This window comes from Loxodonta africana, chromosome 3, assembly GCF_030014295.1.
Source record: "Loxodonta africana isolate mLoxAfr1 chromosome 3, mLoxAfr1.hap2, whole genome shotgun sequence".
Taxonomy (NCBI): domain Eukaryota; kingdom Metazoa; phylum Chordata; class Mammalia; order Proboscidea; family Elephantidae; genus Loxodonta; species Loxodonta africana.
The window spans coordinates 184,280,302-184,303,268 of record NC_087344.1 but is presented as its reverse complement, the minus strand read 5'-3'; the positions used below and the strand labels follow the sequence as shown (position 1 = coordinate 184,303,268).

Here is a 22,967-nt window from a genome sequence, read left to right as displayed (position 1 = left end):
CTGCAGGACTTGCAGCAACACATCCCTCCTATATCAAACGTGACTTCACTGACCCTGTCTCCTGCTGTCTGCAATCCCTCTCGTCTGCCTGGAGGACAGGCTTCTGGATGATATTGGGACTCGTATTACTATGTGTTCTCCTGTGTTGCTGATTATACTAAGTATGTGGTCTGGTTTCACAACACTCCTCTGCTTCCAAAGTCTGAGGGCTATTGCAGAAGAGGGGGTGGTAAGATTGTAAGGACATTGGCAGGGTATGCACAGGTGGATTGTAGGGTAATGCTATTCAGCTTATACACCCCCTCTCTAATGCAATCAGCTTTCTTCTTCTCCGAAGCATGCTGGGGATGAATATGGGATGGACTGGGGCTTTGGTAAAAGGCTGGGAATGGCATGACTGGGCCAGCAGCCAAGGCTGAAGAATGCAGTAGCAACAAGAAGGAAAACAACTGAACCTGAATGTGAAGTCCCTGGGGATACTGCGTGCCCAAGGAAACGAGAGGAAATACACTGAGCCTTGACTAGGACAATCATATAGTCTACCATGCTGGGAATGACAACTTGAAGAGGATCGGTCTTCCGTTCATCGTTAAAAAGGATGTTTCACGATCTATCCTGAAGTACAACACTGTCACTTATAGGATAATATCCATACGCCTACAAGGAAGACCAGTTAATACGAATATTTTTCAAATTTATGCACCAACCACTAGGGCCAAAGATGAAGAAATAGAAGATTTTTTTAGCTGCTACAGTCTGAAATCAATGGAACATGCAATCAAGATACATTGATAATTACTGGCAATTGGAATGCTAAAGTTGTAATGAAAGAAGGACCAGTAGGTGGAAAATACATCCTTGGTGAGAGAAACAATGCTGGATATCGAATGATAGAATTTTGCAAGACCAATGACTTCTTCATTGCACATACCTTCTTCATCAACATAAACAGTGCCTATACAGATGGACCTCGCCAGAGGGAACACACAGAAAACATACTGACTACATCTGTGGCAAGAGATGATGGAAAAGATCAATATCATCAGTCAGAACAAGGCCTTGGGTCAATGTGGAACAGATCATCATATGCAAGTTCAAGTTGAAACTGAAGAAAATCAGAGCAAGTCCATGACAGCCAAAAAATGACCTTGAATATATCACACCTGAATTTAGAGACCATCTCGGAAACAGATTTGATACATTGAACACTAGTAACCGAAGACCAGATGAGTGATGGAATGACATCAAAAACATCATCCAAGAAGAAAGTAAGAGGTCACTGAAAAGACAGGAGAGAAAGAAAAGACCAAGACGGATGTCAGAGGAGACTCTGAAACTTGCTCTTGAGCATCGGGCAGCTAAATCAAAAGGAAGAATTGATGAAGTAAAAGAACTGAACAGAAGACTTCAAAGGGCCTCTCGAAAAGACAAAGTAAAGTATTATAATGATATGTGCAAAGAGCTGGAGATGGAAAACCAAAAGGGAAGAACACGCTCGGCATTTGTCAAGCTGAAAGAACTGAACAAAAAATTCAAGCCTCGAGTTGCAATAGTGAAGAATTCCATGGGGAAAATATTAAATGACGCAGTAAGCATCAAAAGAAGATGGAAGGAACTCAGAGTCATTATACGAAAAAGAATTAGTCGATATTCAACCATTTCAAGAGGTGGCATATGATCGGGAACCGATGGTACTGAAGGAAGAAGTCCAAGCTGCTCTGAAGGCATTGGTAGAAAAGAAGGCTCCAGGAATTGATGGAATATCAATTGAGATATTTCAGCAAACAGACACAGCGCTGGAAGTGCTTACTCGTCTATACCAGGAAATATGGAAGACAGCTTCCTGGCCAACTGACTGGAAGAGTCCCATATTTATGCCTATTCCCAAGAAAGGTGATCCAACCAAATGTGGAAATTATAGAACAATATCATTAACAGCACACGCAAGCAAAATTTTGCTGAAGATCATTCAGAAGAGGCTGCAGCAGGATATCCACAGGGAACTGCCAGAAATTCAGGCCGGTTTCAGAAGAGGATGTGGAACAAGGGATATCATTGCTGATGTCAGATGGATCCTGGCTGAAAGCACAGAATACCAGAAGGATGTTTACCTGTGTTTTATTGACTATGTAAAGGCATTTGACTGTGTGGATCATAACAAACTATGGATAACGTTGCAAAGAATGGGAATTCCAGAACACTTAATTGTGTTCATGAGGAACCTTTGCATAGATCAAGAGGCAGTTGTTCGGACAGAACAAAGGGATACTGATTGGTTTAAGGTCAGGAAAGGTGTGGGTCAGGGTTGTATTCTTTCACCATACCTATTTAATCTGTATGCTAAACAAATAATCCGGGAAGCTGGACTATATGAAGAAGAACGGGGCATCAGGTTTGGAGGAAGACTCCTTAACAACCTGTGTTGTGCAGATGACACGACCTACCTTGCTACAGGTGAAGAGGACTTGAAGCACTTACTAATGAAGATCAAACACCACAGGCGTCAGTATGGATTGCACCTCAACATAAAGAAAACAAAATTCCTCACAACTGAGCAACATCAGGATAAACGGAGAAAGGATTGAAGTAGTCAGGGATTTCATTTTACTTGGATCCACAATCAATAGCCATGGAAGCAGCAGTCAAGAAATCAAAACACAGACTGCATTGGGCAAATCTGCTGCAAAGGACCTCTTCAAAGTTTTGAATAGCAAAGATGTCACCCTGAAGACTAAGGTGCACCTGACCCAAGCCATGGTATTTTCAATCACATCATATGCATGTGAAAGCTGGACAATGAATGAGGAAAACTGAAGAAGAGTTCATGCCTTTGAATCGTGGTGTTGGCAGAGAATATTGAATATGCCATGGACTGCCAAAATAACAAACAAATCTGTCCTGGAAGAAGAGCAATCAGAATGCTCCTTAGAGGTAAGGATGGCGAGAGTGCATCTTACATACTTTGGACATGTTGTCAGGAGGGATCAGTCCCTAGAGAAGGACATCACGCTTTGCAGCTTTGCAGAGTACAGAGTCTGCGGAAAAGAGGAAGACCCTCAACAAGGTGGATTGACACAGTTGCTGCAACAATGAGCTCAAGCAGAACAACGATTGTAAGGATTGCGTAGGACCGGGCAGAATTTCGTTCTGTGTTCATGGGTCACTAGGAGTTGGAATCAACCCGATGGCACCTAACAACAACAACAGCAATGCATCCCAGGCACTGCACTGAGTCATTTGAACTAAGGGGTTCTTCTGTGAGCCTGAACATTTCCAACAGTACTCATGGTGACCATTTAACAGGCTAACACTCTGGTTCCCCAGTAGGTGGGAGAAGTCAACTCTTTTGGGTGGATGTTAATTGTTATGTCAGATACTGTGTCCTGGTAATATTTGTTGAAATGTAAAGCAGATTCCTCTTTTCCCAAGTCATTGCTCAGAGATACAAGATGGTGATTTGGAATATAGCTTTTCCTTTACTCATAGGATCATGGAAGGATTTGTGCTCAACTTGGAATATTATGTTGAATATGTCCTGGGAAACATTAGGCCAATGTCGTTCTTAAAATCTACATATCATCTTCAGCAAACAACAACTGGATAAAGTGCATAATTTTTGTTGAATCTTCTTAAGTTTTTTAAAAAATATTATTATGCAAGAGGGATAAATAGTTCTTGGTCCTCATGACAATGCAATAGGTAAAATAGGAAAAACATTATTATAATTTGTAATTATTTTATTTATTCATCCGTTTATATTATTTTGGCATATATCTGCCATGAGAACATATGATCCCTGAGGACAGGAATCTTCCTTTACTTTTCCTCCATTGCCACGTCCAGTGTCTGAACAAGTGTGTGACAAATAGTAAACCCCAAAAATGATGTGTTAAGTAGGCGGCATGATTCAGATCTTCTATTATCAATTCCTGCTGTCTAGGAGTAATAAATTATTCTGTTTGTAGTGTTGGTAGAATTAAAATAGATTGTGTCAGTGTCCAATTTTACTATATATTCCATGTTCCTGGACTCTGGTCTCTCCTTCCCATTCCCACTTACTCTGCCTTTGTTGATCTTTGTCAATTCTCAGATGGATTTTGATGCTAGCCCACTAACCTCCTTCTGCCTCAGCCTCACCTTCTCCGTTGTTCACACTATGATTAAAGTAAGCTCTCATAATCGCAGATTTCACTCTCCCTGATTAAAATCCTTCTCTGGCTTTGTGTCTCCTACCTAATAAAGGCCAAATTTCTTAGCATGACATGTAAGGTCCTTTATGGTCTGATTGATGCCTGCCTGTCTAGCTTCCTCCCCTGAATTTTGTCCCTTTCAGGCCAGGATCTAGCACACTGAACTTACAGTGCTGAGCACTTCAGGATATTTCATGTCTTTGTGCTGATGGTGCTCAATGCCCAGGGGGATTTTGAGGAGGACTGCTATTTATCAGATACAGAATCCATCTTTGTTTTTTCAGACTTTGATATTGTGGGCTACCATGGGGGTGAGTGATGACTGAAATGACATATCTCTTCTTGGAGTCTTCAAGCCCATGAGCTGAAGATTGTAAGGAGGAAGACAGTAAATATGTTACTTTTGCTTTATTGGAAAGCACCAGTTCTGTTTACTTGAGGGGCAGGGTCAAAGCTTAGGTATGAAAGAGGAGAGAGAGGGGGCTGTTTTTCTTGCTGTTGCTATTAGGAATAAATCCTGGGACTAAGAGAACAGCAACAACACCAGAAGACCAGTTGAAAGAAGCTTCTCATATGTGCTCATTTTCAGTTAAACATCAGAAGCCTAGAAGACTAACTTAAATACCCTGAGAGAAAAGGCTCATATGCACTCAATACCTTCTTCACTCTAGTGACTAAAAGCCTTCCATTCCCTCAACCATAACCACAAGTAACACTGCAAGCACAGGAGCCTCCATGGTATCAGGCTGTTCAAAAACCAGTTCTCTCTGAGTCTATCCATGGAAATCTGGTGGTCAGACACACATTAAGAATGGTTCTCGCATCTGCCCTACCAAACCGCTCAGCACATAGGTGCAAGGAGGAAGAAAAAGCAGGAAAGGGGTTAGAAATTGTGTCATGTGAAGCCCTGGGCATGCCTGACTAGGAAAGAAGAGACTTGGGTCTTCTTTAAGTTTCTCCTGTCCTCAGAGAACCCAATTATTTTTATCTTGGATCATCTTGATTGATGGAAACAAAAAGAATTTCCATAAGATTTACATCAAGGAGAGGTGAGGAGATCTTTTTGTAGGAGTAAATCTAATCCTGCTTTTTATAATTCTGATTGGTTCAGGTGGATGCATGTTTTTGGGAAGGCTAACATAGTGGAAAAACTAGATATTTGCAAAATCATGGGCCCATGGCATAGGTGGTCCCCTCTTTGGAAAGTATAGCCAACCACATTCAATTTTTCAGAACACAGCCTCTTCCATGAGATTGTCTCCTGGTTGTCAGTCATGTTTGAACACAAAACAACACTCACTGGGCATCACTCTCTTGATGCCTCCATGTTGTGCCAGTCTTCCTGTGCATATTCAACAAATACTCACTCAGCATCTACTCTGTTCCAGGTTTCAGGGTATGTCCTGAATATGTAGTAGTAGGGAAGAGCAGTCTACCTTTTTAAAGAACTTGCACATTCCAGGTGAAGCAGATGAGTGGGAAGTCCACTAAATGTAGATGGATATGACAAAAGAAGCTCTGAGTGTTTTGGGAGACTAAGGTGGCACACATGCCTTAGAGAAAAGGGCCCAAAAGGGCTTTTTATTGAGAGTGATGGCTTTGTTAAGAATAATGTCAGTGATAAACCAAAACAAACAAACAAAAACAACCAAACCCTTTGCTAACCAAATAGATTACAACTCATAGCAATAATATAGGTCAGAGTCGAACTGCCCTATAGGATTCCCAGGGAGTGGCTGGTGGATTTGAACTGTTGACCTTTTGGTTGGTAGCTCAGCTCTTAACCACTGCAGCACCAGGGATCCAATGTCAGCATAAGACAGGTAAAAATAGCAAGAAGAAGATTTATCAGAAGTATAGTGAATAAATGCACTGAGCAGAAGGAAAAAAAAAAAAATGGCCTGTGAGAAAAATTACAAGGATCTTGATATTACAACAGCATAGATTTCAAGGCATGGAGTAACAAGGAATGAAGCTAGAGGGGAAGGAAGGGCTGTATAATGGACCTGACACTTTAAGCATGCAAGTGACATAGATTTGACTTTTAATGGATCACTCTGACTGCAATGCAGAAGCTGGTTTTGAATAAAAGAAGACTGGGGAAGAGAGAGTAGTTAGGAAGGTCTGGTAATAATCTGGGCCAAAGATGAGGATGGCCTGAGCTAAGGCCAGGCTAGTTAGCATAATAGAAAGGATGAAATGAATTTCAGAAATGTTTATGATGCCCAACTGGCGGACTAGATATTTGATTGGATAAGTAGAGCATAGTAGAGGAGAAAAGGGTCAAAATAAGTGAATTTATTGAGTGGTTGGAGATGTACAAGGTAGAGAATACTGGAGATGTTTCTCATTTGTAGGAAAGAGAATCAGTTGATAATTGGAGGACATGTAGATAGAGATTTCAGCAGGCAAAGGCATACTTAAGTCTGAAGTGGTCTCTGGAATGCAAATGGACATGTAGGAGTCAATAACAGATTTGTGGCTGTTAAGTTTAAAGACTGGTTGGGATCATAACCAGAGAATGCATAAGGTGGTAAGAGTCATCGGCCAGGGAACCATTTGACATTTGGAGAAAGAGGTTCAAACCATGGCGAACAAGGACCAGGCACAAGTTTAGGAGAATCACGAAAATAGATGTCATGGAAACCAACAAGTAGAGAGTTTAAAGAAAGATGGATTGGTCGACATTGTAAAATTCAGAAAAGAAGTCCAGGAAGATAAAAACTGGGAAATACTCATTTAATTTGATGGTTGGAAAGATATAGTAGAATTTAGAAGGAGTATTTTTAGTCGACTTGTGGGACGGAAGTCAGCTTGCTATGGCTTGTTTTGAAAGTTGAGTATTTATCTCCCTAAGACACCTATGCTATATTCATTAGGTTGAGCAAAGCTGACATTTTTGCAATAATAAGTCTTTCAGTCCTTAAAAAAAGCCCAATAATAAGTCTTTCAGTCCTTAAGCATGTTATATTGCCACATCCATTTAGTCTTATTTTTAGATGTAAATTTATATTAAGGTATAATTTCAAATTTCTCTATTTCTTCTTCTTCTTTTTTTTTTTTACACAGCCTTTCTCCTCCTGGCCCCAGTCCCTGGCATACTCTGTTCAGTTTTCTGTCCCTAGAGTTTTGCATCTTCCAGAATGTTATGTAAATGAAACTCTACGTTATGTAGTGTTTTGGCATTGGTTTCTTTCACTTAGTGTGGTTTGTAGTTTAGGTCTAAATTACAATTTACAGGGGAAAATAGAAGAACAAGTTAAGTAACACCAAATTAACCTATGAAACAAATCCAGAAGGTGGGATATTTAGGAGAAAACTGGTCTGGTCTTACCAACAACCAAATATCAGAAAAATAAAGAGGGTAGTGTTGTAGACCATTCTAAATTTAAAGATAGTTATTAAGTTGAAAAAGTTTGTAAGTAATTTATTTTGAAAAAAGTGAAGAAATTTGAAGTTATTCCACTATTAGATAATATTAAGTACTTATTATTAATTTTTTTATTATTAATTTTGTTGGGTGTCATGAAGTCTGTGGGTGGTGCAAAAAGTTTGTGTGGCACTACTGACCTGAAAAGTTGGTGATTCGAGCCCAGGGAGAAGCATCTTGGAAGACAGGCCTAGCAAACTACCTGTTAAAGGAAGAGCTCTACTGTGCACACATGGGTCACCATAAATTGGAATGGACTCTACTGGCAAGAAAGAATATTAAGTTTATTGAAGAGCCGCCAGCAACCTTCATGTAACTAGTACATGATTTGCAAAGATTTAATTTCTACAAACGTTTCAGGCGCTCACATTTTTGATAGGAATGAACAATCTTCCCTTTGATTCTTTGCTTTGTATAACCAGAGATAATCATTTTTCTCTCTAGGGTTGTAAATGTTCATTAGTAATTCTTTTCTTGAAAAAAGCAACCCCCACCCCCCGTATTCCACCATACTTTATTTATAAACCCAATGACTTATCAGATGACTTTGGAATCCAATATTAATGCCTGAATTAGGAAACCCAAAGAGGCAAGGCAAGCAAGTCTAGAGTTGATAAATCGTTTTTATGTCTTATATTTCTGAATTACTTCCTGTATCCAGAGCCGCTTCTAATTCCTAGAATTTCCATATGAAATAGCATGTTGTATGAGTCCCTCACATGTTCCAAAGACATCCCTGTTCCTTCTGGCACCTCTGAAAACAGTCACTTTCCTAATTGCAAACAAGATTAGTAGCCTGCTGAAATTAGTTCTGTGTCTGGTAGTGCTATGGAGAAACAGCTGCCCCATGCTGTCTTTCCTGGATATCATGAGAGAGAATAGAGCTCTGTGGTTTCATCTTCAATTTGCCAGGCTAAGTTACACTTGTTCTTAAGGAATTCCTCTCATATACAGTCAAAAGAAAATATTTTATTTTTCTAGTCCACTAACATACTCCAGTTGAGAATCACTTTAATTGTATTGAAGGTCTTTCAGAGAAAGGCATAGGCAATGAATGCCCCTACAAGAAGTTTGGGAAGAGTTTTCTTACTGGAAAGAATGTAGACATTGAGGATGTTTTTGAGTTTGTGCCTTCTAAACTGCTTTAGAACCTGCCAATGCCTCACAGTTTATCTGAACATGTATCTGAACATTTGTGTGACTGCTGGTTAATTATTATGGATAATTATTTTTATACCTTGCCAATAATCCTTTAGAAGTCAGTCTGTAATATGTATTATGCTAGGTATTTAGGTACGTATTCTCATTTAGTTTTTTATACCAACCTTTTGAGATGATATTATTACTGTTTCTAATTTAGAGCTGATGAAAATAGGCTCTAGGGAGCTTAACAAATTAGTGACATATAACACTAAATACTACTTAAACATTGAATACCAAGGAGGAAGACAACTGAATAGGTAGGGCAAAAAAGCACCAAGTATTTTGGAAGTATGAATGCAAAAGCTTCTAAGTGGATGAAGCTCAGATATTGAACTGTTGTTTTAAGAACATGGAAGAAAAAGACTTTGATACACCACAGTGGCTAATGGTCATAAGGACCACAGATACAGGTCAGTACGTAAATCTGCACTACATGGAGTCATAGGGAAAGCCCCAGCATGTGACTCTAATGGCCTAGATATCTGAAAGATGATACTGCTCTTGTTAAAGGCTATAGGTGATCAAGAAAAGAATCCTATTTACTAAAGGCCGTTGAAAAGGGTGAAATGTATTAAAAATAAAAACTTTTGGTGAGGAGTAAATGTGTTCAGATAAATCTTGGTAAAGCATAGTTTTTGCATTCCATGTACAAAGCTGGATGCTGGGCAGAAGGGTGAACAGGGAGGCAAATTTTATATATAAGGAACCAGGGGTTTGGGGATTTGTGGGAAGACAACCACTCTGCCAGCTTTCAGTTGGAGAACTCCCATATTCCTCACATGCCACATGACACTGGCTCCATCCTCTAAAACAAAGTCTCAAGTGAATCACTGGGCAGTTGCCCAGGTGAGGAGGATGTTGGACGAGGAAGTTTTGCGATAATCAGCATGAGTGTGGTAAGTCATTTTTGGAATTGCATGCAGATGGCATTTTGGTTGAGAAATCAGCGCATCATTCCGCTTCCCCTTCTAAAGGGGTGGCTAGCCTTTATAAAAGGACACTCCACAACCCTGCTGCCACCCTACTGACACTGAGTTGGGCACCGGCTTTGAGACCGTGGTGAGTGCAATACTTGCAAGGCATTTTGGGGCAGTTGGGCAGTATAAGGATTGTAGCTGGTGGTAGGAAGGACTTTTGTTTTAGAAAATAATGCTTAAGCTTTGTGGAAACCTAGATGATGAATTTTGTGGAGGGCAGGTATAATAATGTAATATTTTAGCTTCTCTTTGTTGAGCTTTGTTGACGTTCATATGGGAAATGAAGTTAAAGGGACAGTCTTAAAGGAAGAAGAATAAGGAATAAGAAATAAAGTCCTGTCCCACATTTCTGTTTGTTTCCAAAGATTTGCTTCTCCGGGTACTAGCCCTTAGAACTTCATTTGAATATTTGCAGTTCTTCCTGAAAAACCCATGGCAATATGATTTAGACTTTCAGTCAGGGTTTCATGGCAGGTGATGTTGTTATCGATTTTTTGGGGGGATTGCTCAGAAGTTTAGCAAGTTGGGTATCCTTTCTCTAGATAACATCTAAATTCAGCCCTACCTAGTGCTACCTCATATGGGATATATTTTTGTTTTTAGAAATGGTAGTGTGAGAAAAATGCCAAAAAAGGATAAAAGATGATGGGAAGTGTCTTAGTTTCCTGCTCCGCCATAACAGAAATACCATAGATAGTTCACTTTAAAGAACAGGAATTTATATTCTCGCATTTCTGGAGGCTACGAGTCCAAGTCAGTGTCTCGGCCCTGTTGATTCCTTCCTTGTTTGTAGGCCTGGGTGTTCCTTGGTTGCTAGACTTGTAGATGATCCTCATGTGACTTCCGTCTTCCCCTGTGTATGTATCTCTGTGCCTAATCTGATCTTTTTTATAAATGAGACGTGACTAAATTTGGCGCCACACCACTTAGGTATGCTTTGATTAACATGACAATGAAATCTCTATTTCTAAATAGGATTACAACCATAGGTATAATCAGTAGCAGTTGAGTGGATCCTGACTTCCAGCGACATATAGAACAGAAAAGAATTGCCCCACAGAGTTTGCAAGGAGCTCTTGTGGATTTGAACTGCCCACTTTTGGGTTAGTGGCTGTAGCTCTTATCCACTATGCCACCAGGGTTTTCACCATGGGTATAGGGGTGAGAATTCCAACACATATTTTTGGGAAACACAATTCAATCCATAGCAGGAATCTATGCTAAAAGGGAAGAGGGAAAAGCTACAGAGTTATGAAGATTTTGTTGGGGACTAGATGAATATCGACTGAACTCATTTAAAGGATACTGAATTGCTTAGCCAGCAAGAGTGTCACTACAGTAAACACTGTCATGCGATTATTTTTCAGATTCCCAGAGAATCAGAAAAGATGTCTTACTATCAGCAGCAGTGCAAACAGCCCTGCTTGCCACCTCTTGTGGTGTGCCCACCTAAGTGCCCTGAGCCTTGCCCACCTGTGTGTTGCCCTCCTCCACCATGCCCACCTGTGTGTTGTCCTCCTCCGCCATGCCCACCTGTGTGTTGCCCTCCTCCACCATGCCAGCAGAAATGCCCTCCTGTGCTGCCACCCCAACCCTGCCAGCAGAAGTGTGTACCCAAAATCAAGTAACAACACCAGAATTCATCAGAATCATGAAATGATGTGATCCAGTGGCTCTTCCCAGTCTCTGGACTCCATCGTCCACCCTCAGCCATGGTGACAGACTGCATCTTCCCTAACCTTCCTTCTGAGACAAGAGCTGATGGAGAAAAGGCTTAGATCCTAAAGTTGATACCATATTATTGGAAAATGATTAACACGTTCAACGTCTACATTTTTGCACTGAAGCTTTGCCTGATCTCTCTTTGGCATCTGGTATCTAATTTAGGCAGTGATCTCTATCCTATAGTTTGTCCTGTTTCTCCTTCCTCAATAAAGTGCATGTTTCGTGGTTGAGCCTACATTGCTTTCGTTTTCATTTTGCATTTTTACACTCTTCCTTCAACTACATCAGATGAATGTCCATCAGATGAATTATAGTCATAGATTCAGGCTTTCCCAACACTCAATTCAGTCTTGCTTGAGATATGTCTTTTGGATTGGGCATATCAAAAAACCATTTTAGTGGTTTTAAACCCATTTCAACAACATCCTAGCTTGTGTGACTCTAAGAAGTGACTTCAACTACCTCAGGTATCATTTCCTCCTCTGTAAAATGGGGAAAAGAATGTCTTCAGCTCAATATACAGGTAGAGATTAATTAACTGATTCACAAATGTTTTCTGTTTGCCTATTATGTGCTAGGCAATATTCTACATGCTGGAGGTACAGGTACTGGTGACCAAACAGAGTCCTTGTCCTTAAGCAGGAGAAATGAGAGCACTGCAGGGGGGCATGGAGGAGAGCTGAGAGTGATACCCATGAGGTGTACTTGAGAGAAGATTGTTTAGAAAGGTTCTTCCACAGTGACATTTTGGGCAGAGGCATGAATGAACAGAAGTGTGAGCCATGGGTATATCTAGGATAGATTGTTCCAATAAGAGGAAATAGCAAGGCCCAAGGCAGAGAAATACAGCAGCAAAAAAACAGCAATGAAGATGAAAGTGTCAGGAAACGAGGTTAGAGACGTTGGGTCTGTAGGACATAGAAGTAATTTTGGTATTCATCCAAGGTTTGACAGCTATATTATACTGATGGTCACATGCCTAAATTTTTATAATAATATTCTACTATCATATGTACTTTTTTGTTTGAATAGCGTTTTGACTAATAATACGTTTGTTCAAATGTATTACCAAAAGAGATGAAAAGAACTGACCAATAAGTTAAAGCTCTAACAAAATAAAACCTTATTCTGAGGGGTGATCAAATGGAAAGTAAGTCTAGTTGTTTTCCTATCTTAAAGGGAAATCAAATCTATTGACTCTCATCGTATTATAGCCAGCAATTCTGTATAGGGAATTTTGTACTTTTTGTGATCCAAGCCCTAAAAAGAATGTTGAAGCATAGTCTTGATACAAGGTGCATAGAATAACTCCAAGTGATTGTCATTAATAGTAAACTCTTGAACAGAACTCTAGTCTAATATTATTGACAGAAAGCTGATAAACTAGAGCTTACATGGTTGATATTTCTAAATTGGGCACTCATGTAAGTAAACACAAATTCAAGAAAGAGAATATTAACAACTATTCAAAAGACCCTGCATTTTCTTCACCACTATGGGTAACCACTATCCTGACTCTTAATGTAATCATTTTGTTGCCTTTTTTTTTTTTTAATATATTCTCTTTACACCCATATATCCAAATAGAAAAGTGTTGAGTCTATTCCGATTCTTAGTGACTCTATGGCACAGAGTAGATCTGGCCCACAGAGTTTCTAAGAAGCGCCTGGTGCATTCAAACCGCTGAGCTTTTTGTTAGGAGATGTAGCACTTAATCACGAAGTTTTGTGGTGAGAAACAGGTGAAGTTGTGCACGAAAGATTAGTAAGTAAACTCAATGTAGCCCGTGTGTACCTAGCGTGATGGTTTATCCGACCCTGATTCATGCCCCTGCTTTTCTTGCTCTGCTGTACTAAGCTTCTCATGTACTCCTGATATAGGACGAGGGGGCAGCTCTGTCAAGGCACAATTGCAGTGGAGCTTGGAGGCAGCAATTCCCAGACTGGCTTTTATAAATACATAAAGCTACAACAATGCAGCCTAGGCACTGCATCTAGTCCTCTGATCTAAGGAGTCCTCCTGTGAATATGAATTTTTCCAACAACATTGATGGTAACTGTAGGGTAATGATATTCATCTATACGCAAACCTTCCCTAATGGAATCAGCTTTGCTCTTCCCTGAAGCATGCTGGGGATGAATTTGGGATGGACTTGGGGTAAGGTACAAGGTCAGGAGGGGCATGACTGGGCCAGCAGCCAAGGCTAAAGAATACCTTAGCAACAAGAAGGAAAACATCTGGGCCTTGGCGTGAAGTCCTTGGGAACACTGACCACCCACGGACGTGGAAGAAAACAATGGGCCTTGGTCCCAGCTGGAATGGTATACAAGATTGGATCTCTTGCTTGGTGGTTGCAGAAAATACTCCAGCCAGCCACCCCTGGAGAAAGCAGCTGAATGCCTGTGTTGGTAAGTTTCCCTGAAGGTAAGAATCTGGAAAGCGCTATATGTCAGTTCTTTGGATTCTCTGCCAGGACACATAGCAAGGGTCTTTTCTTGCTGAGGCTGTCCCCGGACAAGTGATATAGTCAGCGGGAATCCGAAGGGCACACCATGCCTTTCCAGGTGTGTAGGGAAAAGCAGGCTACTCAGAGGAAAACCCCAGGGTGGCCAGGGATGCGTGCCCTGGGACCACCAGCCCAGGCTGTTGATGCCTGGGGACCTGTGCATGAGTACAGGGACAGCCTGAAAATGCCAAAGGGATTGTTGCAGTTCCTAGAGTCTTTGCATATTGAGAAAGAAAAGAAGGATGTTCGTGTTTTCGTTCTGTGAGTTGAGTGGCCCCTGGAGGCCCCAAAGCAAAAATCAGATTGCCCTGCTGAGGCAGCTTGTGTGGGGTGGCTTCTACTGGCAGCATTGAGACGGGCATCCGATGCGGATCCAGCCGCTGGGGCCGTAATTAGGTAGCGGGAAGCAGAGCTACAACTGGAGGATTTGCCTGCAGCATATTCCTCCTCCACTGAAATATTAGTGTCCCATTTGCGGAAGCAAGGGGCATGTTTGGGGGAAATCCCAGGGTGGCCAGTGACCTCTATGTGGGGAGGTCTGGCCCATATGATTTTCTGTAAGAGAAATCCTGGGTGACCAGCGAAGCCTGGTTAGCTCAGTCATTAGAGGGTGGGACTGGAGCTAGTTGGAGGGGATAAACAGGTCCCTGGCCTGAGAACACCCTGTAGCACCCAGGGCAAAGAAAAAGTTAAAACAGCAGGGAAAAAAGGAAAAAAAAAAAAAAGGGGGAGTAAAAAGCCCTTCAACATAGCTTGTGTTGAGTGACCTTGAAGAGAACTCAGAATTCCCTGATACCTACCCCGGCCAAGTTAACTGAACAGCAACCTAGCTGTAGCTGCAATGGTAAGGGGAAAATAAAAGAGGGGGGCCTACCCCCAGGTTACCAGGAAACTGGGCTGGACCCATGCTTGTGCTTGGTGTGGTGATGTGGCTCCACAAATGAGTGAGGGCTCTGCCAGCTTTTGCCAGACCTTCTTTCAGAAATGATTAAGGATGATAATTTCTTAATAGAGGATTAAGCCTGATTTCTTTGTCAGCAGCAAGGAGAAAAGGCCTTGTGTTACGATTAAAGTCCAGTGAGGTATGCTTTGGGTCTGAGGTCACTATCATTGAGACACTCACCTCAGCCTGACTATGGCTAAGTCCCTTGGGACCCCTACAAATCCTTATTGTATGTACCGATGAAGTTGATGTATTAATGCACACCTGTGTAAACTTTTGCCTCCAAGTCCTGATGGGAATTGCTGCAGTTAGGGCCATTTTTAGAGGGCACAAGAGAACTGTGACATGGGCAATAACTAACTGACTGGCCATTCAATCTGGCCACTGACAACCCTCGGACTGAGATATAAAACAAGCCCCTACAGAAATGAAACATCTGGACAAAAAAAAATAAAAAATAACAAAATCCGTTCTGCTCCTGAGAATTTTTGTTCCTTGTGTGGATAGTCATCAGAAAAGCCTCTATGCTGAGAGTGGGAAACAGCCAATGAACAGACTGGCCTTAACGAGCTGACTGCTGAGGCTGAAGCACTGTCTGGTCCAGAGTAAAGAGATGTGCAATCGACCACCTTCTGGATTTAACAGAGGACCATCCATGGCGATTCAAAACACCCTCATGGACTGGGCCTGCATGGGTGGGCTGCCACTATCATCAGAAAACGCTGGATAGCACAGGAAAGCTGACCCATCTACCAGACCCTGGCCAAGGCTAAAACCTGTGCAGGGAGAGATTCCGGAGCCAACAGGCCAGGGGGTTCTCGGTAGGTAAATCATAATGGGGCTTTTTATCTTATACGTAGGCTTGCACTGGATCTTGAATGAACTCTACACACTATCATCCCAAGAAATAGGGGGAATTGAAAACTTCAAAGGATAGGTTTAAGTGGCTGATAGGAGGGCACAAGACAACCGCAACCTCACCATCCATCTTAGAATAGCAGTCTGGGGTATAAATGCAGCTATTCCCTGCAAGGGCATTTCTGATTTGTGCCGTATGTTCTATCAAACTGTCTATTCTATAAAATGTGTTTCCTTGGTGTAGAATTGTTCCTGACAAAAGATCTTGGTTCCACAAAGGCATTGACCAGAGCCCATGAGAGGAGGCCAAGCCCAAGCCTCCCCCACCGAGGGGTGGGAATGTCCCTCATCCTTTGACTAGGGGTATGGCCAAAGTGCACCACAGGTGTAGGAATCCCTCTGCTGGGTCTCAGGGGAACTGAGGCCACACATTGAAATGATCATACATTGGACCCCCACTAACAGCTATTGATGGGTACGCGGCTGTGGCTGTCAAGGCATGCCAAGTGTAACAAGTGCTACAGATTGGAAGGCTACCTCCAAAGGCCTATAAAGTTAACTAGCCCTGATACAGGAATACATTCTGGGCAGAGATATCTTGTTGAGGCTGGAGCTGTAGGCCTCCGGTGAGTGGTGAGTTCCATCTGAAAGTGAGAGTCGTAAAAGCTGTAGTACAAGGTAATCCTAAATGATCCCCTGTGCAGTTGCACTCCCCAGCTCAGGTCAGGGCCCTTAAGCATTACCGCCTTCCTGGTGGTCACCAAGAAATCATTGAGGCCATGCAGGAGCTACACCCGTGGGGATTCTGAGACCTGCCAAGAGCCCCTTCAGTAGTCCTCTCTGGGCAATGCACAAGCTCGATTTTCTGGGAAATAGACAGTAGACTACTGGGAATTGAATAAGGTGACTCTCCCTTGTTTGCAGCTATACCCAATATCGCACAGTTGTTGGGACAAAAGGGGACTCACTGGGCACTTACCACTTTGTGCTCAACTTGGTTAATTCTTTCTTTAGCATCCCTCTACACTCAGACAGCCAGGACCAGTCTGCCTTCAGTTGGTAGGTGAGGCAGTGGACTTTCACCGTGCTCCCAAAAGGGTACTTGCATAGTCCCACCATACACTGTGGCATGGTTACCACTGGTTTAAAGTGGTGGAGTCTCTCTGCTAGGTGGCCATATTCCACCATATTGATGATGTCATGCTGACCTCTGACTCATTTGCTTCTTTACAAGCTGCAGCTTGTGAGGTAGTCACGCACCTTCAGTCATGGGGATGGACAGTGAATGACGGAAAACCTCAGGGGCCTGGAGTGCTGGTCAAACACCTGGGTGTTATCTGGTTGGGTAAGATGCAAGTGATGCCTGAACCAGTGATAGATAAAGCCCAAGCCTACCCCTGTGCAGAAACTGTGAAGCAACTACAAGCAATTGCCAGGCTCCTGGAGTACTAGCACCCCTTCATATCCCATGTAGCCCACACCCTACGTCCCCTATATAGGTTACTGAAGAAAGGAAGGTAGAACGAAAATTGGGAGAGTTCTAGAAAGTGAGGGTATAAGAAAAGAGACAGAGACTGTGAAAAAAGGAGCAGCGTGGGACTGAGAGACAAAGGAAGAGGAGGCCTTCCAGCAGGCGGAGGTCACTGTAAAACAAAAAAAGGCTTTAGGAGTGTTAATACAAGGTCAGCTGTGCCAACTGGACATAGCCTGTTATCCCGACAGGTACGGGTAGGGCCTGTGGCATCTGCAAAGCAAGAAGAGACTGCCAATGGGATTTTGGTCTCAGTTGTGGTGAAGAGCAAAAGACAGGCACAGCATGTTGGGGAAAGTCATGAGCAGTGTATTATACCTTACTGCAAGTGGAAGCAAGTTGTTATAAAGGGTCAAGTTCCCCTTTGCTAGGAGCATCGGAAGAGGACTAATACCTCTTTTCCCCTCAGGGTGATGGGTTGGATCTCTGACAACAGTGTGCTAGAATCCCGCTAGTTGTTGCCAATAGTTGGTTAAGGAAGCAAAAGCAAAGCCTAGGGGCAGGGGCACACCTATTGTCTAAGGAGTGTCTTTGGATATCTGGCTTTCATGGGGGGCCGTAACTGACCTACGACTGGGTGGGGGCTACACCTGGGGGTGGCTGTACCTAGCTACTAATATTTACACCACTCTCCCCAGTGTTCCCAGCAATTAGTAAACTCTAACAGACCAGCACTGATACTGCCGCACATCATGGTAGTTTTGCCACTTGTCCCAGTTCTCGCCCCAGGCCACCACTACACGTGTGGAGTAGCATGTAGGGGCGCTAGCCAGACTTGTCACAGCTGCGCTTAACAATACCAGGTGGGCTATCATCCTTCTGAATGGGGAGACTCAACAAATACAGAAGGTCATCCTTCAGAGTAGGATGGCCGTTGACATCCTGACCACCACCCAGGGTGGCACTTGTGCCACAATAAAAACTGAATGTTGCATGTATACCTCTGATGCCTGTAAATTGTGTCTTTGGCTCTGCAGGACTTGCAGCAACACATCCCTTCTATCAAACGTGATGCCACTGACCCTGTCTCCAGCTGCCTGCAATCCCTCCTGTCTGCCTGGCGGACAGGCTTCTGGATGACATTGGGACTTATATTACTATGTCATCTCCTGTGTTGCTGGTTATACTAAGTACGTGGTCTGGTTTTGCAATTTTCCTCTGCTTCCCAAGTCCAAGGGCTATTGTGGAAGAGGGGGCGGTAAGATTGTAAGGACATTGGGAGGGTATACACGGGTGGATTGTAGGGTAAAGCTATTCAGTTTATATACCCCCCCTTTAATGGAATTAGCTTTGGTCTTCCCCGAAGCATCCTGGGGTTGAATTCGAGATGGACTGGGGCTTCAGTCAAAGTCTGGTAATGGCATGACTAGACCAACAGCCAAGGCTGAAGAATGCCTTAGCAACAAGAAGGAAAACATCTGGACCCAGACGTGAAGTCCTTGGGAACACTGACTGCCCAAGGACATGAGAGGAAAATCAATGAGCCGTGGTCTGAGCTGGAATGGTATATAAGCTTGGGTCCATTGTCAGGTGGTTGTAGAAAATACTCTAGCCGTCTGCCACTGGAGAACAGCTGCTTGCCCTTGTCGGTAATTTCCCCTTAATGTATGAATCTGGAAGCGCTGTGTGTCAGTTCTCTGGATTACCTGCCAAGATGCACAGTGAGGGTCTTCCCTTGCTGGGGCTATCGGCCAACAAGAGGGTCAGGGAAAAAGAGGAAGGTCCTCAATGCAATGGACTGACACAGTAGCTGCAAAAATGGCCTCAAACATAGCAAGTGTACTAAGCACTTTATACTCACTGACTTAATTAATTCCCATTGTGAAGAAGGTAGCATTATTATTCAATTTTATAGATAAGGAAGGACAGTGAGGCCCAGAAAGTTTCAATAGCTTCCTTAAGAGTCACATGATTAATAAATAGTAGCTATAGGATTCATACTAGGTACAGATTACCCAATAAGCAAAGTATGCTTAGGCTTACTTGTGCTTACTCTTCTGTGGTGCATAATTTCATCTGTTTTGTGATGAAAAACAGGTGACACTGTGCACTACAGATTAGTAAGTAAACACAGTTAAGCTCACATATACCTCGCTTAGTGGTTAATCTGCCCTGATTGATACCCATGCCTCTCTTGTTCTACAAAGGAAGCTCTCTGCTGTACTAAACTTCTCATGTACTCCTGTGTGTTATAGGATGAAGGCGCAGCTCTGTCAAGGCACAACTGCAGTGAAGCTTGGAGATAGCAATTCCCAGACTGCCTTTTCAAAATAGATAATGCTATAGCATTATCTGTTAGTTTGTCAGTTTGTCGTACTGTGGGGGCTTGTGTGTTGCTGTGACGCTGGAAGGTATGCCATTGGTATTCAGGTATCAGGAGGGTCACCCATGGAGGACAGTTTTCAGCTGAGCTTCCAGACTAAGACAGACTAGGAAGAAGGACCAGGCAGTCTACTTCTGAAAAGTATTAGCCAGTGAAAACCTTATGAATAGCACCAGAACATTGTCTGATATAGTGCTGGAAGATGAGTCCCCCAGGTTGGAAGGCACTCAAATGATGACGAGGGAAGTGCTGCCTCCTCAAAGTAGAGTTGACCTTAATGACATGGATGGATTAAAGTTTTCGGGACCTTCATTTGCTGATGTGGCATGGCTCAAAATGAGAAGAAACAGCTGCATACATCCATTAATAATTGGAAGCTGGAATATAAGAAGTATGAAACTAGAAATTTGGAAATCGTCGAAAATGAAATGGAATGCATAAACATCAATATCCTAGGCATTAGTGAGATGAAATGGACTGGTATTGGCCATTTTGAATCAGGCAATCATATAGTTTACTAGGCTGGTAATGACGACTTGAAGATGATCGGTGTTGCATTCATCATCAAAAAGAACATTTCAAGATTATCCTGAAGTACAGTGCAGTCAGTGATATGATAATATCCATACGCCTACAAGGAAGACCAGTTAATATGACTATTATTCAAACTTATGCACCAACCACTAGGGCCAAAGATGAAGAAATAGAAGATTTTATTAGCTGCTACAGTCTGAAATCGATGGAACATGCAATCAAGGTACATTGATAATTGCTAGCAATTGGAATGCAAAAGTTGGGAAAGAAGAAGGTCCAGTAGTTGGCAAATATGGCCTTGGTGATAGAAACAATGCTGGAGATCGAATGATAGAATTTTGCAAGACCAACGACTTCTTCATTGCAAATACCTTCTTCACCAACACAAATGGTGACTATACACGTGGGCCTCGCCAAATGGAATGCACAGAAAACAAATTGACTACATCTGTGGAAAGAGATGATGGAAAAGCTCAATATCATCAGTCACAACAAGGCCAGGGGCTGGCTGTAAAACAGACCATCAATTGCTCATAGGGAGGTTCACACTGAAACTGAAGAAAATCAGAGCAAGTCCATGACAGCCAAAATATGACCTTGAATATATTCCACCTGAATTTAGAGACCAGATCAAGAACAGATTTGACACATGGAACACTATAGTGACCGAAGACCAGACGAGTTGTAGAATGACATGAAGGACATGATCCATGAAGAAAGCAAGAAGTGACTGAAAAGACAGGAAAGAAAGAAAAGGCCAAGAAGGATGTCAGAGGAGACTCTGGAATTTGCTCTTGAGGATCGGTCAGCTAAAGCAAAAGGAAGAATTGATGAAGTAAAAGGACTGAACAGAAGATTTCAAAGGGCCTCTCGAGAAGACAAAGTAAAGTATTATAATGACATGTGCAAAGAGCTGGTGATGGAAAACCAAAAGGGAAGAACACGCTCAGTGTTTCTCAAGCTAAAAGAACTGAAGAAAAAAATCAAGCCTCGAGTTGTAATAGTGAAGGATTCCATGGGGAAAATATTAAACGACGCAGGAAGCATCAAAAGAAGATGGAAGGAATACACAGTCAGTATACCAAAAAGAATTAGTAGATATTCAACCATTTCAAAAGGTGGCATATGATCGGGAACAGGTGGTACTAAAGGAAGAAATCCAAGCTGCTCTGAAGGCACTGGCTTAAAAGAAGGCTCCAGGAATTGGTGGAATATCAATTGAGATGTCACAAACAGATGCAGTGCTGGAGGTGCTTGCTCATCTATGCCAAGAAATATGGAAGTCAGCTTCCTGGCTAACTGACTGGAAGAGTTCCATATTTATGCCGATTCCCAAGAAAGGTGATCCAACCAAATGTGGAAATTATAGAACAATATCATTAACATCACATGCAAACAAAATTTTGCTGAAGATCATTCAGACGAGGCTGCAGCACGATATCGACAGGGAACTGCCAGAAATTTAGGCCGGTTTCAGAAGAGGATGTGGAACCAGGGATATCATTGCTGATGTCAGATGGATCCTGGCTGAAAGCAGAGAATACCAAAAGGATGTTTACCTGTGTTTTATTGACTAGGCAAAGGCATTTGTCTGTGTGGATCATAACAAATTATGGAGAACTTTGCGAAGAATGGGAATTCCAGAACACTTAATTGTGCTCATGAGGAATCTTTGCGTAGATCAAGAGGCAGTTGTTCGGACAGAACAAGGGCATAGTGATTAGTTTAAAGTCAGGAAAGGTGTGGGTCAGGGTTCCATTCCTTCACCATATGTATTTAATCTGTATGCTGAACAAATAATCCGAGAAGCTGGACTATATGAAGAAGAACGGGGCATCAGGTTTGGAGGAAGACTCATTAACAACCTGTGTTGTGTAGATTACACGACCTTGCTTGCTGAAGGTGAAGATGACTTGAAGCAGTTATTAGTGAAGATCAAAGACCACAGCCTTCAATGTGAATCGCACCTCAACATAAAGAAAGCAAAAATCCTCACAACTGGACCAATGAGCAACATCATGATAAACGGAGGAAGGATTGAAGTTGTCAGGGATTTCATTTTACTTGCAGCAGTCAAGAAATCAAAAGACAGATTGGTTTGGGCAAATCTGCTGCAAAGGAGGTTTTCAAAGTGTTGAAGACCAAAGACGTCACCCTGAAGACTAAAGTGTGCCTGACCCAAGCCATGGTATTTTCAATCACATCATATGCATGTGAAAGCTGGACAATGAATAGGAAGACCAAAGAAGAGTTGACGCCTTTGAATTGTGGTGCTGGCGAAGAATATTGAATGTACCATGGACTGCCAAAAGAACGAATAAATCTGTCTTGGAAGAAGTGCGGCCAGAATGCTCCTTAGAGGCAAGGATGGCGAGACTGCCTCTTACATACTTTGGACATGTTGTCAGGAGGAATCAGTCCCTGGAGAAGCACGTCATGCTTGGTAGAGTACTGGGTCAGTGGAAAAGAGTAAGACCCTCAAGGAGGTGTATTGATACAGTGGCTTTAACAGTGAGCTTAAGCATAAAAACAATTGTAAGGATGGCGCAGGACCGGGCAGTGTTTCGTTCTGTTGTGCATGGGTCACTTTGAGTCGGAACCAACTCGATGGCACCTAACAACAACAACAACATCAATACATCCCAGACACTGCATTGAGTCCTTTGAACTAAGGGGCCCTCCTGTGAACCTGAACATTTCCAACAGTACTCATGGTGACCATTTAACAGGCTAACACTCTGGTTGCC

The 22,967-nt window shown here is 42.5% G+C and overlaps 1 protein-coding gene across 1 annotated transcript; it reads left to right on the top strand.

Annotated features, from left to right (window-relative positions):
- The first annotated feature begins 10,849 nt into the window (after positions 1 to 10,849).
- LOC135230899 (small proline-rich protein 2D-like) lies at positions 10,850 to 11,434 on the top strand. Its single transcript, XM_064283173.1, has one exon. It carries the CDS (start codon positions 11,189 to 11,191, stop codon positions 11,426 to 11,428), a length of 240 nt encoding a protein of 79 aa, XP_064139243.1. The 5' UTR covers positions 10,850 to 11,188; the 3' UTR covers positions 11,429 to 11,434.
- The last annotated feature ends 11,533 nt before the right edge of the window (positions 11,435 to 22,967 follow it).